Source organism: Tinamus guttatus, unplaced genomic scaffold (assembly GCF_059628265.1).
Source record: "Tinamus guttatus ecotype Peru unplaced genomic scaffold, ASM5962826v1 Tinamus_guttatus_pri_ptg000389l, whole genome shotgun sequence".
In the NCBI taxonomy this organism is placed as follows: Eukaryota; Metazoa; Chordata; class Aves; order Tinamiformes; family Tinamidae; genus Tinamus; species Tinamus guttatus.
In genome coordinates, this window is record NW_028288923.1 from 6,551,409 (window position 1) to 6,569,842 (window position 18,434).

An 18,434-nucleotide genomic window follows, 5' to 3' on the forward strand; every position below is an offset into this window, starting at 1 on the left:
AGCCCTCTTCAGAAGTTAGTCCATGTCTCCAAGTAATTTCCATGTTTTCAGCACCTGGTGTACATGTACATATGTATTGCTACTCAGTAGCAAGCGCAGCTGCTAAAGCAACAAACAAGAACTAGCTTAGCCATTCACAGAAAGGCTTCTTTGGGGAGATGTTCCTAACTTGACAATTTTGTTTCAGCTTGTAAGTTGTAAAGAAAGAGGAAGTTGGTCTTAGTTGCAGACCTGAGTATTTGGGTCCTGAACTTCAGTTGCTTTCTCTTGCTGTAACTTGAAACAGTTCTAAAACAAAGTTTCAGAAATTCTGTTTTCAAAATAATTGACTATGTCTATATTTTTAGTGCTAAGAGTAATCCTAAAAGCAATTGCTTCACTGCTTCGCTGCACTTGTGTAGTAAGGGAAGATCTGAACAGTGTTTTAAGCAACCTTACTAGAGAAGCCTGGCTGCCCAGCTTTGCATGACTTGTGACATGCTGTGATCACAGTACCCATTTTTGTCCTTTAAAAGGTTAAGAATTATTTCTAGAAATTTTAGTATATTTAGTTTTTTTCACTGGATCCTGGTTGTGGCTGCTAGCAAGGCCCAGATGTTGCTCAGCTTTCTGGGGAAATTTTGCTAAAACCTGGAAGTAGTAGGAATGGCGAGGACTCGCGCACAAGTCTTCCTGAATGTTGCTTGTTTAGGTGTTAAGATAGTTCATTGTTGATGTTTCCTTATTAAAAAGGAATCAAACCAAGTTTTCTACCTCCCTCTTTCTTTCACAATATTTAGTACTTCTACTCTTCACAAACAGTGCAAATATATAGTGTTTTAAGTAAGGTGCTAATATTAGTGTATAACCATTCTGGGTTTGCCCAGGATGGCTTTCAGTTGCAGGATGTTGTCCCAGGATCGTTCATGTTCCAAATGAGCCAAATCACTCTTCTAAGTGACCTTTACCACTGTGCCCAATATATCACAATATTCATGTAGAATCTGTTGAATTGAGCTGTCAAAGCATTTTGTGGAGGAGATTCTACCTCTTTCTCTCGTCTGCGGCGGTGCCCTGCCCTAGCCCAGCTTTCCTCACTGCAGGAAACGGCCGGAGCGAGGTGAGACGCGATGTGGGCAGGTTGGTGCCCGTTCCACCTCCTCGGTGGCCGCCTGCCCTTGGCCTCCAGCCCTGCGGCAGGGTAAGCGCCTCCGCTGGGGCACAAGACCAGCGCAGGCCGCAGAGCGGGGGCACTGGGTGCTTGCAGCCCCTTGCGACTGCCTCGGCTCTGGGGCTTGCAGCCTCCTGACTCCAGAAGCCGTTCAGGCCAAAAAATGGGAGGTTTTGGAGGGGAGAGTGTGAGCAAGTGGTGACTTCACAGTAAACTGCATAGGAATGAAAAGGGTTTTGTCTTCATTATAGAAATATTTAGCAGCATTTTGACAAGAACTGAAAGCAGGTTTCTCAAGAACCAGCTACCATTAAGGTCTCATCCCTTCTCTTGCTGAACGGGAGACTTTTGCCTTTCCAGGGGTGAGGTCTCTCTGTGTCCTGAAGCCAACTTGGCTGTTGGTGTTAAGGGCAATGAAATGTTTCCCGCGTTTATGGCTTTTCTTTTTTGACTTTATTTGTTGAGAATGGGTCGTCTCTAGGCACTCCCTCTGCTTGGTGGTGAAAAACATGTGAGAATTAGTCTCTTCATGCTAGAGAAGTGGTGGCTGCTTAGAGCGTGAGCGGGCAGGTAGAGACTTGGGAAAATGGAATGAGGAAGGCTCTTTTCTGCTTTAATTTGGAGCTGTTTGCAGTTTTGTTCTGCTCTCTGCTGCCTAATCTTTGTTGATTTGCACTGAAATCAGCATTTTTAGGGGGCTTTTCCTTCTGTATAATAAATCATTGTTCTTGCCTAAAAATAAACACAATTACTTGATATAAATTTACTCAAAAAGAATGCAGTAGCTGAAACCTGAGTCCTTCTAAAGTAATATGGAAATTTACCAAAGACTATAAATTTGAATAGTGCCTGTGCTATTTAAATTGTTGGGTGCGTAGTGAAGAGGTTGGAAAAAGCTATTTCAGCAGATTCAGCATCATGCTCTTTGCTTTGCATGGCATGTAAAAGTCATTCAAGTATTTTTTTTTTTAACTGTTTTAAAAGTCAGATTTTCAGCTGTTTTTTACAATCTAAGGCTTTGTGCAGCTTCTAAAATAAGACCTTTATTCAGAAACTTCTAACTGTATCTGCTGCACTGAAAAGAATTTCCTGAATTCTGATATGTGCCACTGAGGTCAAACATGAAATTACAGTTGCAGGTGTAAAAGCTGAACACTCTCACTATTATTAGTTTTTATTTTTTCCTGAGTAAAAGACTTCTAACATGTTTAGAAAGCCTAAAATGGAGTATTGCCCCGTGTTGTGTGTGCTGTGTGGGCATGCTCCCTCCATAGCTTGTGTGCCCAGCAATTAGGGTATGGAACCCCCAGCCCGCTCCCCTTAGTGTTCATGTTACATGTTGCGCTGAGCTGAAGCTAGCAGCAAGAATTCCAGGGCTGTTATGAAAATTACCACATATTTCACAAAGACAAGTCGCTGGTGAAAGGGAAACTTTGAATGGTCTGTCTGTTCTGGGTGCAGCTCTTACTCCATGGGCAGTGTGGACTTCCAGTATTACTCCTGCAATTTTGGGGCATGGCGGGGGGGAATGTTATAGCTGAATTTATGATTCTTGGCACTTGGATTCCAACGCACTGCTGCTCTGCTGCTTTTCCAAGCAAATAGAGGCTTGGATTCTATTTGGCCGTTTGTTTGGCTTTTTGATCGTTCTGAAAGGAAGTGCTAGGCTTGGTTCCCTTGGACTCAGAGGCCTTAAAGTAAGTTGTTATTACAGATCTTATTCCTTTCCACAGCGGCAGTTTCTGAAAGAATCTCTCCCATTAGGGATTAACGCCTTTGTTTCAGTAAAAGAGAAGGTTACTTTTCGAAACTTTTCCCTAGACCAGCATAAAGAAAGAGTTGTTCCTGTGCTTGAGCTTGAGCGTGTAAATTGGCTTACTGACTTCAGACAATTAAAACAGACACATATATTTTTTTATTCAGGAAGGGAGCTTTTGAATGTTTTAAAATTTATTTTTTTTTAATTGTGTGAAATGAATGATTAGAAATATACCCCATTATCCTCTTGGTCGTCTTTGGTTTTGTTTTTAATTATGCAGAGGGATTTGAAACAGGCTTATCTAGTCAGAATGGAGGTACAGTAATTGGAATCTAGTGTATTGTCATAAATTTTAAGGTTTCTTATATTAAACCTCTTGAAAGAGGAAGCTGTGCTAAACTCTTTCTAGAAATACACAATTTTTTCACACCTTCAAAACTGCACAATATAAAGGAACTTTTCAATAGTAACTTAATGACTTGGCAGTCTATTGCACTTAGATAAATTAGTACTTCAGTAGAGAGAGCATAATTTAAATACTTCCATAAATGAGCAGAGTTTCTTTCCTTTTTCCTCCAAGTACTCATTTGGCCATTTCCTAATCTGTAAAATGCAGCACTTTAGTCTTGTCAGTAGCGCTCATTGAAGATGCTCAATTGTACAAGCAGGAAGGCAAGGAAATGAAAGGCCAGGTTAGATTCTACTGAGAGTGAACCTAAAAGCAGAATAACAAAATAGGAGGTATGAAGTACACTGGTGTTTTAGCCACTGGACCAAAATACCTTCTGAAGAAATATAGGCCATGGGATATAGTGGGACATGGCTGAGATTGGTCATTCTGGGTTGACTGAAATCCATTGATGGGCTGGGAAGGACAAGGGGCTGCCAAGCAAAAAGGCACCCACCTGAATTACGGGCTTGCAAAGCCTGGCAAGCTGGCTGAAGAACCAACCGCTGTCACTTGTAGTTTAATGTACATGCATAATTGTAACCTGAGAGCTGAAAACAACCTGGCTGAATATTTTAAAGCTAATTCTTCCTTGTAGGTCTTTAGTCAAAGAATTTATGATTATCAAAGCCTGGCCGGGTCAGAAGTGCCTCCTGCTCTGTGAGGGACCCCACCGTTCTGCCATCGGTGGCTGTGCGGCATTTACTCCTCTTTATTTGGTTCTGGATTGAGCAGCTTGGGAAAGAGAGCCCTTGGGAAAGCATTTATGATGTATTTCCTTGCGACCACCACTGAATCTTGATAAAGTCACAGTGAACAAACTGTCACCCTCCATATCATGTAATACTTGGCTAAGCAATCCTTGAGTTTGTAGGAGGATGAGGCTGCATGAGGATGTGTGTCCAGCAGCAAAGCACCCAGCTGGGGGCTAAACAAGAACTACTCCTTTGCACTGGTCTTTTGAACTTCAGAACATTGTGTGACGTTCCCTGCCATGGGTTTGGGTTGGTGCAAGAAAGTTTTAATAATTGAGGAGCATTAAAGAAGAAAATCAGTGTTGTGCTAGCAGTGGTCTTGATCACTCTGAGTACCTGCTGGAAATGGTTTTCCTTAGCAGAGTTTGTTCACTTGATGATAAAGTAACCAGTTTGAGGTGAACAGCACTTGTAGCCCTGCATCCGTCTGATAACAGCTGACAACAGCTCACATGCCAGCTGATCATTTATGCATTTTGAAATTAGGTGCATTTCACTGTAGACGCGTTTTTGGAAACTTTGTGGTGTAAAAAATTCCCAGATAGTCGGATTATGAAGCTAAATGAATTACTGTATTCCTTTTCCTGCTGAAGCCTCTATAAAACATCCAAAAGATATTTTTGGGTCCAAATGCAGCCGGATTATTAGAACATACTCATATCCAGGTCTTGATTTTACCCTAGCAATGCCAGCAATATAAAAATCCTGTGAGGAGCTCCACTCCCACTTGTGTCAGCTCAGCTCAGCGCTCTGATGTGTCATAGCTTTGCTGGTGTTGATGCTCTCCGTTGGAATACACAGTTCTGCTGAACCGCTGAGCTTCAGCTGATCCGGGCAAAAAGTAATTCCCACTTCAGGGAATTATTACCTGGGGGCCTCCAGGTATTTATAAAAAAACAGGTGAACAGGGTAATAGTGGGACTTGAGTTAGAAGTGCCTCTAAAAGTGACTTGTAATAAAGAGGCATAATGTGTGCTCCGTGACAAATGGAGATTGTAAATATTTTGGGATGTAGTTCTTGTTTTAAGTCCTCTGAAAAGTTGAACTGTCACATAGTTGAACTTACAAGTTCTTTTTCAGAGCAGCATTTGTCATATTCTGCAAATAGGCCACTTGGCTTATGTATTGGAAGCTGTATAGCTGCACGCTGCAGGTTGAAATCAAAGCTGGAGTTACAGTTGAACAGTATTGCATTAATCTATTCAATATGCCCTGTTTTTAGCATCAGAATTGCAGTGAAAACTTAAAATAGTACTTCTGAAGCAGTGATTTAAACACAGAAAGACTCTGCTGTTGGAAACGGTGGCATTTATTGTATTTGAAAATCGGCCACGGGCTTTTTTAGCATATGTAACAACATGCATTTTAATGCAGTTTGCTGTGAATACGAAACACCGACATTGTGGCTCTAAGATGAGGAGCGGAGAAGAGGTGATGGCTCTTCTGAGAGCGCCAGGTCTGTAGCTTGTCCTTTACTGTTCAGACAAGAAACAGGGCGTTCTGGAAAGACAGATGGAGAGCAATGAAGTGACTTCCGATACTGGTATCGGCATTTTTCCACCTTCCTATTTCATATCAGTTAGTATTGCAGCTGCTTTAAAAAAAAAAAAAAATCAGCAGTTCATAGCAGGAGAATTAGAATAACTTGCTTATGTTAACCTTATACTTGCTGTATTCTGTTGGTATGTTTTCATGGTAGCTGCTGCTGATGAACTGGAAGAATGTAGCACAAGCTTTCTTTTATAACAGATTTTTTTTTTTTTTAACATAGTCTTGATTTTTCTATTGCTGGTGGTTGTTTTTCTAATTTTAGAGTATTCGCCTTTCTCTCTCTCTTTCTCTCCCCCTTTTTTTTTTCCCTCGAACTTTAGAAGGGAAAATGTCTTAAACTGTAGCTTACCTGGTTGGGCTGTGTATGTGGGAGGAGGCAGAGAATACAAGCTCACTTCAGCCAAACCGATGTAGAGGTTTCCAATTGTTTGCTTCCATTTTGGAGGTAGTTTCAGGTTCTCGTTATCAAAGTTGTAAGAAGAAACGAGTTATCGTTATCATAATATTGCTTCAAGGGAGAACATGAGCTGGATTAAACTTTTCCTTCTTTCTAAAATTGGAGAGACATCCTAAAAAGATAGGTTGTAGTAGTTTTCTCTAAATAAAAATGATACGCATGATGAAATCTAGTAATAATTATTTAAGCATCCTTAACTGCAGTGTGGCAGAGGGCAACCAGAGAGAAGGGGGTGCCTGGACACCCACACTGAGCATGGGACTATGGCACTAGCTTGGGAGAGCAAGCGGGATGGAGCTTCAATTCCTTTCATCTTCTGGCAATTTAATGTGCTCCCTGCTTCCATTGAGGAACACTTTTTAGAATTACGATGAGAAAAACTCATGGTTCTTGTGCAACTGAATCATCTTCAGAAAAGAATTCCAGCTGTATTTGACCACACAAAAAAAGCTCTTTCAACCAAAAGCTCCCAAACGGAAACTTTAGCGTGCTGGAGATGCTCTAATATCAGATGCTGTCTCTGCAGCCTGGCTGGGTTAACAGGATCTTAACAGGCTTTGAGGAGCAAGCCCAGCAGGTGATGTGGGACATGGGTGAACAATAAATAAATCAGTGCAGTTGATGTCAGGGTTTCCTGATTTGCCAACCAACCTGGTGATTGAAAAGAGTTTGTTATTTCTAGGTACCCTGTGCTTAGTAGTTGCTTCTTCCCACAGGTTGGGTCTAATCTACCAGAGGTAGAGGTAAAGGAATCCTTCCAGTCATTGACAATGTAAACAGTTTAGCTTTCTATTTTTAGAGTAGTTTCTGGCAGTAACTACTCTTTGGGTGAACAGATTCACAAATGAAAACCAATCTTTTTATTAAAGATGAACATGCATTTTATATAATTAGGAATGACTAACATACCAGGGAAAGGCTTTACCAGTCCTCAGAGTGTGTCTAGAACGTATGTAGCTCAGGAGAGAGATTTAGTCCTAAATTTGTATGCACATAGAAAATTGAAAGTAATAGAGCATTGGCTCGAATGGCTACGCTGTGAGAAATGTGCTCTGCTGTACAAGTAATGTTTTGTTCATGGAACAGATAGGGCAACTTTATCTTTCCAAAAGATAAAAGTTTTTGCTATAGATATTCAGATTGTTTTCTGGGGCTTACTAGGTAGTCATATGCAGTGGTTATGAAGGAAGTATTAGAGGAACAATTATGGAACAAATTTGAAGTGGTTGGATGTCTTCAAGGGAGGAAAAGCAATGTCTCTATGAGTCAAGGGCAATGACAGATCTTTTGTCTTACGAAGTTCTTTAGTGCTGGGGCAAGTCTTGAAGCGTGTATCCTAAACTTCCTATTAACCAAGTGTTGGGGAAATGGCATTTTATGAAGAGCCTGCTCACCAGAGCACTCCTGGCTTTTGGGAAGACTTCTGTCGTGATTCTCCCTGGATACCACCTGAGAACTTGGTTGAGTTTTGCATGAACTTGACAAAGCTGTCATTCAGAAATGTGTAGTGACCCTCCTGCTCCTGCAAGTGCCTGGAGTGCTGCTGGAGGGGAGGTGCTGTCCTGACTGCTGCGAATCACGACAGAGGTGGAGAACTCTGCAGGTTTTGTCCATCTCTCTCCCACCCTTAGTATTTTTTTTAGGGCTAATTCTTCCCTGCGAACAGCCCAGTTGCCTCTACCTGGGTCTGCTAATGGCTTTTGCAGCATGAGATTCACGTGAGGCTTGACAGGACCTGGGGAGCAGCGGGACACTCGCTGGAGTCCCCTTCGCTCTGAAGAGCTATTAGCTCTCTGTGTTGACTCCAGGAGACATCATGGCATTGGTTTACGTCCGCTTATATTTGGATAATTATCTTTATAACCATGAAAACAAAACCGTTTATAATACGTGGCTGCCTTCAGGTTTTCCTTTCCTCTTTCTCCTATGCATTGTCAGTTGAGAATTCCTTTCTTAATGGCAGTGGATGGACTAGCTTTGTAGGCCATTGGCAAAAGGGTACCTTCCTTTAGGATGTTTGTGGGTTACCCCTTAAGGAGAGAGGGATGTATTTGGCTTAGCAGAAGTTCAGTCCTTTCTGTTGAAGATGCTATGAAGATATTGGCCCTTGTAGTATAAAGATGTTTCTGGTTCTTTAATCTCAAATCTTTAATCTCAAAACACTGGTGTTTGTTACCAGATTTTGGGTTTCATAGTCATCACAGGGTCGTGGTGCCTTTACTGGTGCAGGTTTTTCTAAAGCTTTGGTTTAGAATGACTGACTGGTGCCTTTCTACGCTTTGCTATTTGGCATTTCTGTCTAGTTAGACATATTACAGCAAAACAAAACAGTGCCCCGTGTTTTCCTGCATAGTTTACCATTTGCAAAGGGCAAGAGACATGCTATAAACAGAAGTGATAGTGTAGAGCCAAGCTGAGGGTCAGGCCTCAGGAATGATAACATCCATGGTACCTGGTCCAAAGGACTGCCGGTTCTGGAGTAATGAAGTTATTCAGGAATGATTAAATTTGAGCGGCAGGTTTGAGCTGTGAGGAAATGTGTAAGAGGAAACCACGTGTTAAAGTAACTGCCTCCAGAAAGACTATTTCAAAAGATTCACCAAAGAAACGGCCATTTAAATACTGCATTGGGCATTTTTTTTCTTGTTTCTTGTCTGTAGAATGTCTAGGAAAGTGCAAATTTCTAATAAAGATTCTCTGTCATTACTAGCTTCAGTAGCTTTTTGTTCAGAGCTAAAACTATATGGAGAAGGAATTTTTTTTTTGCTTATTTCAAAAATATTAAGTTTTTTTTAAAGCATTTTTCACCAACTTAGGAGGCAATGCCTGTGAAAGAGAAATCACTGCAATTTCTTTTACAGATTTTATAGCTATTATGTGAAAGTGTATATCCTTTTTAACAACTTTTCAGAAACCTGATAACCTTTTAGATTTGCTTTGATGTGTTAACAGTGTGGTTCTTAAATTGTCAGCTCTTTGAAAAGAACATTTCAAAACTGTCTCGGAAAGAAAACGTGCTTACTACATAGACATGCTGAGGTCTAGGTTAGAGGGGAGGAATCAAATCTGTGCAAGGGAACTGCTTCATTTTCTGCAGGAGTTGTGTAGCCCGCTGCTGAGCGCTGCCCCTGCCTCCCAGTCCTAGTTTGAGCGTGAAGAAGTAAAAGGCAGTTTGGGGAGCAAAATATGCCTGAGGCCACAGATGCAGAGGTGTGTGTCCGTGTCCTCCCGAGGTTTAGATGCGACGTGTATCAAGTTGTCGGGAAGGCGAATGCACAGGAATGCTCAGTTCCCACGGCTCTCCGGCGCAGTGAACAGCATTTGTGGTGTTACTGCAGGAGGTGGAAAAGTAAGAGTTAACCGCTGTACCACATGCAGGGCAGAGCAGCCCGTTGGGGGTTAAATTGCAGAGTCTAATGGAATAATAACTGGTAGCACCATCTGCTGGCCTACTTCCGCAGAAGGAGTCAGTATTTTTAACGACATCTCTAATATTCATGCTGATGCATTTTGATGCTTTGTGCATTCATTTCTTTCTGCGCTTTGTTGGAATCCGGCGCTCTGCTTGCGGCCCTCGCCGAAAGCCGGCGCTTGGCGGGAGCTCGCCGGGCTCCGCGGGCCCCGCGCGGGACCCTCGCGGGCTCCGTACTCGTCGCTGGAGAAAGATGTGGCTAAATCGCAGCGCGCGTCTGCGGAGGGTTGTGCGTACCTCGGCGGCAGCTTGCTAAATAGGCCATTTAGCAATCTTCTCTCAATGCTTTTCTTTTGAGCACTGCCTGGGGTGCTGAAAAAGCAGAGGGCAAGCCTTTGTCTGCCGCCAAAAATGTCTTCAGTGAAGAGGCCAAGAGGAAGGGTAAGTGAAAGCCTGAATGAGTGGGAGGAGGAGGGGTTCTTTGGGCTAAAAGGCTAATGGGATTGAATAACCTTCCTTATTACTGGCTGCTGCGGCGGGAGCCGGGCTGCATCGCCATCTTGAGCTGGGTGCTGTTTGCTCGAGTCTTGCCTGTTTGTGAGCGCCTGTAGGCCTTAAGGTGGCATTTCAGAGTGATCCTCCGCCTGCCGGGGCCGCAGCGCTGCTGCGAAGCCTCCGAGGCACCGGGACAAAATGGATCCAGTGAAGTGCACTGGATTTGGCCTGAAAATGTGTTTGGGAATTGCTGGTGGCTTTTCTTCATGCGGTAGTCAGAGGCGCATTTACGGGTGAGAACGTAACATAACTGTTATCTGCGGGGCTTTTTTGTCTATTTGAATAGGAAATTCTTTCCATTCCTCAAAGGGAAAGGGGGAGGGGAAGAGCAAAACATGTCTCATGGGCTGCTTAAAGGGAGGCTCGTAATTCCAGTATCCACTCCTGGGTAAACAACTCGGCCGAGATGAGGCTGTGATGAAAAGCCCTGGGCTCAAAGCAAGAGCTGCGTCTTCAAACTGATATATTGAACTTCACGTTGTTCTAAAGGAAATAAATACTACTGTGGGGTCTACTTACTAATATGCTGCTTAGTTTAGTTTTGGTTTGGTCTCTCTCTTCATCTTGATTTTGCTCAAGCGGCTGAACTGTTTAGCACTGGGTCTAGGTCTGGATCCTAGGTCTGCTTTATGGAATCTGTAGCCCCGATGTCTTAACAAAAACTGGAATACTTATGTTGTTACCTCTGGTAATTCTTTGTTCTTTCTGATTTTGAGAGGAATATTTATTGGGGATGTGTGTCAAATGAATGGGAATGTTTAGGAGTTGGTAATTTTAACTGCAGAGTTGGAAAAAAGGGTAAGAAGATCTTAGAGAAATTTATTTTAATGATTTTTAAGCATGTAGGAAATGAGTTGTGTAAAACCCAGCAATTGATGTAGTTATTCTGAAACCCACGCCATTCTGTGGTGAAGCAGAATCCCTTTCCTTCTTTGTTGTGTCCTTGCACAAATCCCTGACACTGTGTGTGTCTGTGTGTGTTGTTTTAGTGCAATTCCAGATTGAAAGCACTTGCGCATTTTCTAAAAGAACGTTCGAATTGTTAAAATAAGGACGTTTTGTTTACTGCTTTTTTTTTTTTTTTTTTTTAAACAGCCTCCTTCGTCCAAAAAGACTGATGGTTCAGGCTCATATACTAAGTTGCAGAATACCCAGGTGAGGGCAATGGCTGAAAAGAAGCAGAAGAGAAAAAACGACTCTGAAAGTAAGCAAGAGAAGGCAAATCGCATAATATCCGAAGCGATCGCAAAAGCGAAAGAGAGAGGAGAAAGAAACATTCCGCGAGTAATGAGTCCTGAGAACTTCCCCAGTGTTTCAGCTGAGGGAAAAGAGGAAAAGAAAGGCAGGAAAGTTAAATCGAAACCAAAGGACAAAGAAGGCAAAAAGACAAAAACTGGCTCTTCATCCAAAATTAAAGAGAAAACAAAAATTGGGTAAGTAGACGAAAATGTTTTTATTTCTTCTCAGTTTTCAAACATTATGTTTAAAATGAAAACTGCTAACTCATTAAAAAAAAAATCTCCTTCACTGCCTACAGAAAATTCTTTCTGATTAAGTCCATGTGTGGACATTTTTTATTCAGGAACAAGAAGGCTTTGTTTTCTGTTTAGATTAAATCATTTTAGGGCTGTCCTTTGAAAAGAATAGCTTTCATATTTTAAATTCATAGCCTATATTATTCTGTGCTTTGAAGAATATGCCATACAAAAGTCTCTTTCATTTATCACTGTAATCTGTTTTGAGTTTAATTTAAAGTTTATCTGTTGTTATAAATGCTGTCTTTGTCAAAAGGGGCATATATCAATGCAGTATATAGGATAAAATGCATAGGAAGAAACTGGAAGTTTAATGAACTTGTGAGGAAGTGAATATTGATGTAGATATTGCATATGTTAAGTGTATGTTGGAATTTTTTTTATTTCAAGTGCTTTGTAGGCTTCAGTGCTATCAACTTTATCAGCCATCTTTCAACTTTGCAGACTTGGCTGGGTCAATATCTTGTTAAGGTACCTCCAAAACCTCGAGCTGTTAGGGCGTCAGTAGGAGACACTCCTTCCGACTCGAGCCAGCCCCGTTCTGCAGCACGGCTTTAAAGGAAAGAACATGAATTCTGGTGCTAAATCTGTCAAGTAGGACTTGAAACAGAAATCTTAGCTATGGTGTGATTTTTATTTTTGGAATACTATGCCCTTTTTGCAGTAACAAATAGTAACTGGCACATCTGTCGGGAATTAAATATCTTGCCTACATATTTATGTTCTTATATTTATGGAGCATAAATGCAAGTTCTTTTAATCAGCTCGTTTTCTGCACTCCACTTTGCAATTTCTCTAGGTTTGTGCTTGAGCAATATTGTAAAGTTATCCTGTAGTCCTATAGTTTAAAGGTTATTATTGTAAACTCTCATCAATTCTTGACCTGAGCCTTCCTGCTCTTTATTTCCTTCCATTCTAGTTATGGCTTGACATGTGAATAATGTTCATTATGCTCCTTAACACTGCTTCCTGTCCCCCTCGCCCCTTCCCGCCTTCGTGGGGTTTGGGATATTTACTTCCAGAGTTAATTTCACTTTCATGTTCCTAATTCAGTCATGTTCCACAACAGATGGACATTTCATATGTCTTTCGAATCTAGAAACTTAGCTACAACAGTGAAGTTCAGTCTCATGAAGTTTTATAGGGGTAATTAACAATACCTACCTAACTATAATCATTGTAGGGTATTATCTTGTTTCTATAACTTTTTTTTTTTCAAGAAAAGTAAAGCAAGCTGTTGATTTATGCTTCTTCAGACAGTTTTCCATCTTCATGAAACACTTAACTCTCCACATTATTTTGGATTTATTTTTAAAATATCACAAAGGAGTGTGAAGTGACAAGTGAATAAGATATTTTCCAAGCTGTATTTTTGAACACGATATTTGGGCTTGATCCCAAAATACACTGAAGCTAGTAGAGATACTCCGATTTAGTTGATGACGGTCAACTTCATTTAGTAGATTTTCCTCGATGAGTCAAGGTTTGCCTCCCCGTTATTTCCCTGTTTAATCAGCTAATGCCCCAATAACACTTGATTAACTTCATCCTGCTGCCACCCAGTACTCTGTGCATGGGACACGAAACTAGGGGTTTGCTAGTCAAACCCTGCAAAGGAGCAGTGCTGAGAGGCTCCCACAACAGCATATGGTATAGATTCTCCTGTTTCTATAGATTTTTGGTGGATAGTTGTAAATCTGATATTTTCTGGCTCCTGGTTCCTTCACTTGATTTCTATCTAATTAGCTTTGTGTTGTTATAATTTGTGCTGTTTCATGACAAATAAAATTGTTCCTTTTTGACAGTTGTCATTTCTGGGCAATTTCTGTAGCAAACAAATATACTCAGCAGTAACCTATAGGTGTGCAGATTCAGCCTGATTCTGAGTGAGCTTGGTGCAGCCCTGGGCATGGAGGTCAGGTTTGTTTTTCAGAGGACTCCAATTTGATTTGCAGGTGGTATAGAGCTAATCATATATAAATAATTTTGCCTTCTCTGGCTTCATATTAACTATTTATATTTTCCTTAGTGATTCATATAAGATGTTATATGAACAGTAACAACTAACAGCATGAGTCTTTTCAGTTTATCATCATTAGATATAAATTATTAGCTACTACTTTCCAGGCAGGCTACAGTTTAGAATATTCTAAAGGCGGGGATTAAAGTTTTTAATCCCCTGATCTATTGAAGTCAAAGAAATAACACCTATTAATTTCAGTCTGATGATTTAGAACTGGAGTCAGTAAATAAAGTTGCTGTGCCACAAGCATTGGTGGAGATGGGAGACTGACTTCTTATTTCTGAGCTTGTTTTAAGTGCCTGACAAACTATGAAAAAAATAATGCTTGTGTGATGTGTTTAGCATTACCAAATTATGTAACTGCTTTGTTTTATGCAGGGGTTACTTATCAAGTTAATTCTTTACAACTGACGCATTTTACAATTTTGGTGAGGGTTGCAGATCCACTTTGCTTATTCTGGGTAGCTGACAGTGCAGGGATGTTTAGGGATCTATTTAAAGGCTTAGCGTTTCTGCATAGAATTTGTTCCTATTTATGGACTTTTCTAATTGATTATAATTCCAGTTCTTCCATTTAAGGTGATACATATTTAAACCAACAAGTGTACTTTAACACTACTTGATGTAAATGTTAGAAGAATTATGAATCCACGAACATGCTGTTGTTCACAGAAGTAGATTGGCATTTAGGTTTTGTAACTCTCGCTGTATTCCCACCTACTCAAACATAAAATTAAATGTCATGGCCCTAATGAAAAGCAGTAGCTTCACTTTGCTGGTGCAAAGGACAATATTGCTAGACTACATTTGGATTTTTACTTTTTTTTCTTTTTTCTTTTTTTTTCCTCCCCAATGCATAAATTAAAAAAAAAAAAAAAAAAGAGGGTAGGAGAGAGCAGTAGCAGTAGATTTGCAGGAGTTCAATTCAGGTTGGTAGCCCTTTAAGTTCAAAACTGTTTCCTGTTACCAGGAACATGCTGATCGTTTTGTGTACTAAGAAGAACAATGATGCATCTTCTTCTTTTAATATTAACCCTTAAATTATGTAGTACCTGAACCTAGCAAGACCTTTGCAATCCAGTGCACTGTGCAAATGAGCATACGTTGCTGTTGCCTTGAAGTAGGTGTCAGATAGACCCTTTACAATACAGAGTATTTTAGTGACTTAAAATCATGGCAGCAAATCTTTATATGATCACTCTGATATGATACTGTTAAAATAGCTTGAATGCTGTCTATGTTCAGCAACAAGAGACATAAAAAAGAAAGGCAAATAATTTCCATGTTATGGTATTCCCACATCGTTTTAAATGCAAGGGCTTCCTGTGGATTTCATGGGCAGCAGACATGACGAAGTTGCTTCTTGTAGCAGATCTCATGCAAATCGTAGCCAAAGGTCAGGCAATACCTCTGTGCTTCATGGGAAGAGACTTCCTATCTGCATCTCTGCTCCCAGCCGTGTCTCCTGCCGCCTGTTCTGCTGCGGCTGGAAGTGGCCCAGGCGCTCGGGAGCGGAGCCTCCTTGGGGCTGTGTTTGCCTGTCCCAAGCTCCGGCCCCTTGCTGGGGGTTTGCTGCATTCAAATTCTGCTTTTGATGCAAAAATGGGATTTAAGTAACATGATCTTAAATTTCTTTTACAAGATACACAAATGCAAAACAGTATGGTTTTGTCATCGAAGCCCAGCACTGATTTCTTCTCTTCTGTTGTTACTCTGATTCAGTATGAGTGTGAAAAATTGCTCACTTGAGACTAGCCTGGTGTTTTAATAATTAGTGCACAATTTGGGTATTTACATCAGATATAACTGGAGATGGAGGTGGTGGCTGACTTCAGTGTGCCAGCACTGCTTATTGAGCATATGCTAAAACGACAACAGGAACTTTTATTTACGTTACCATCAGTACCTGTGATTGCGATATTCTGTCAAGACAAAGCCTGCTTTGCATTTTGCTAGTAGATAACTTTTTTTTTTTTTATTGAATTAGTAAAGTACTACTAAAATACCTGTTGACAACAGATCTTTTATTGCTGGTAATGTGAGAAATGATTTTATTGTGAATTAAAATATCTGGGATGTGGCTGTTAGACATGCTAATAATGAGATACTTAGCGTTTTCTCTGTTTGGAGAAAATTGAAGTGAAATGGTGCATCAAAGGCATGCATCAAAGTCCAGCAGTATCTTCTTATTTCTCATAAGCATAAAAGAAGTTTGCTGATTCCCTTTACTTTTTCTCTTTAGCCTCTACTCATTTTGGTTATTTGGAAGGCCTTGAAAGTTGTTCTTCACAATTTTAAAGCTGTTCAAAGTACTGACAAGTTTTCTGTCACATTTCTCTGCTTTCAAAGTGCCTGTGAGTTGCAACAGATGATTAGAAGTTTCTAATTCCTAATGAAGAAAATGCACAATTGAGAGATGTGTTCCTCAAACTATAGTGCATAGTGGTTGTATTAAGGATTAAAAGTAATAGCTTTTTCAACACTTACAATTTGTGGATACAGAAGAAATATATGTTGAAGAAATCAATATCTGCTAATTATAGTAGTATTTCTAGATGTTATGTAATAAGATCTAGATTTTAAAAAGCAAGAAAAGCCAACCTGGTGTTGAGTGCTGTGATTTTACTTGTGCTGTGCCTGCAGCGTCCTGTTTCTTTTCCGGAGAAAGGGAATGCTTTCTGTTCTGAACAGCTTGTTTCAGTGTAGAAAAAGACATTTTAGCCAAGGGTGTCTCTGCTTTCATGCAGAAATTAATAAGCTGAAGGAGAAAGGGAACTTGCTTTTTCAGGGAAGAATGTTCCAGGATTCCTGCAGTTTACCAGCTCTTGAAAATCATTGTTTCCACATAGCAGATTTTTTAGAGGAGGAGCCTTCCCGCCCTGCGGCAGGTAGGGAAGGTGCTTGGGAATCACCAGGGAGGTGCTTGGCACAAGGCGTCCAGGGAGAGATGAAGATGTAACTGCAAGAACCAAGGAAGACAGAGCAGTCTGCAGAGGAAGGGGATAACTCGCTGCTCAGACTGCCAGGGCCCAGCAGGAGGTGATCGTAAGGGGGTGCTGCTGAAGAGGAGGAGAGGAGAAGTGCCCGAGGAGAGATGGAGTCAGAGCGCGCTCTAGTCGCAGGTCACGTTCTCTGCGGCTGCTCTGCCTCCTTGGAGCTCCGTCGTGCTCTGCTCTTCAGAGGATGCTGCTGCCACCCCCAGGGGAGCAGTCAGGCCCTTTCTCAGTGGCACCAGAGCTGGAGGTAACGCCTGAAAGGAGCTGGGGCTGCAGCGGTGCAGCCGCTCGCCCTGGCAGCACTTGGCCTCTGCCAGCACACAGAGGATGCTCCAAACGTGGAGGGATGTCCAGAGGTGTCAGCTGGGGCTGCATCCCGAATTCTGCTGGACAAGACCATGCCTAAGGCTTTTGCCAGATGCTTTTGCACCCCGGCTTTAGATTTTTGTCTGCAACTAAAGCAGGCCCTGTATATATTTAATACTACTTCAATCTTTTAAAAAAAAAAAAAAAAAAAAAAAGTCTTCATTAAGTCTACTGGTTAATGTGCTCTGTAAAATGGCAGAAGATAATTGTATGGCAGAACAGTTAACCTCTCTTTTTGGCTACACAGATATGATGATTAGATAATGTGTAAAATACATATTTTAGACCAGCTCTTTATTTATCTGTGCTTTTGATGGGTAGTTTGTAGCCCTTCTGTGATTATTCCAATGAAAACATATTTGAAGAGTAATATTTATTGCATTTCAAAATTTAAAAAAAATATTTTGACATATATTTTGTCATTTTTGTGTGGTTGACAGTGTTTTAATATGTGTTAAAAACAAATTAAATGATATGATTTACAGCCTAACCTTTAAATTTGAACTAAGAAGTAATTGGTACTTTTTCATTTTAATTTATCTAATTAATTCAGAACAAGATTGATTCTTGGAGTATTCTAAGAATTCTTAGAGCTGAAATGACTATGTATTGAATACAGCTTCTCTGTTTGTTTGTTACATTGTAAAAATGGGAATTTTTGCGATTTCCTCAATTTAATTGTGGAATGGGAAAATTAGTACTTCAAATGGGTCATGTTTTAAAGAATATCAGATTGTTGTCCATAGCTGAAGTTTTATGAATTTAAGTAAGATATGTTTTACGAAGATGAATTATTATTATTGCATCTCACTATTATCCTTTTCAGGCAATACCCATGCTAATTTTATCTGCATAGGTATGTCCAATTAGTTTAAATCTTTGTTTTTAATTCACCCTTAGTTATTTATGTATTGTAATTGTTTCAGATCTAAAGAAGTTTGAAACATTTGGATGATATTGCAGAGAATTTCAGTAGCCATAGCAAAAAAAAAAACAGAAGAAAAAAAAACCAAAAAAACAAAAACCAGCTACTATAAACTTGTAGCTTTCTCTTTTGTGAAATGTTTTTCAGTTTTGGGATGGTGGCACTTACAGATTTAATAGCTTTTTTTTTTTTTTTAAAAAAAAAAAAGGAAATCACTAGTAAATGTTTTTTAATCTTGAAATGTAGTAAACTTTAGTACATGGTATTCACTTAGGATGTTTTGTTTATTTTTTTAACAGGAAACTAATCATAACTCTGGGTAAAAAGCAGAAAAGAAAAAATGAATCTTCAGATGAACTGTCTGATGCTAAGCAGACTCCACAGCGGGTACTGAAAGATGAAGACTCACAGGTAGGAAGCTAGAGTTTTCCTCTTGTAAATGTGTGTGTTTTGTTATTTCTACAAAGTGATACATAGCTTTTCACACTGCAAAATTACTTAT

At 40.3% G+C, this 18,434-nt stretch overlaps 1 protein-coding gene across 5 annotated transcripts in view; it reads left to right on the plus strand.

The window, feature by feature from the left end:
• Positions 1 to 18,434, plus strand: part of CHD9 (chromodomain helicase DNA binding protein 9) — a 63,418-nt gene that overhangs the window by 9,401 nt on the left and 35,583 nt on the right. For 3 of the 5 annotated variants that reach the window (XM_088530858.1, XM_088530861.1, XM_088530859.1), the window contains exons 3-4: positions 11,183 to 11,520; positions 18,232 to 18,343. In XM_088530858.1, the coding sequence (XP_088386984.1) occupies positions 11,183 to 11,520; positions 18,232 to 18,343 (450 nt within the window). Of the gene's footprint in view, positions 1 to 9,638; positions 9,974 to 10,133; positions 10,321 to 11,182; positions 11,521 to 18,231; positions 18,344 to 18,434 lie in introns of those variants that run through there. The other 2 variants (XM_088530862.1, XM_088530863.1) reach the window with 2 other exon arrangements.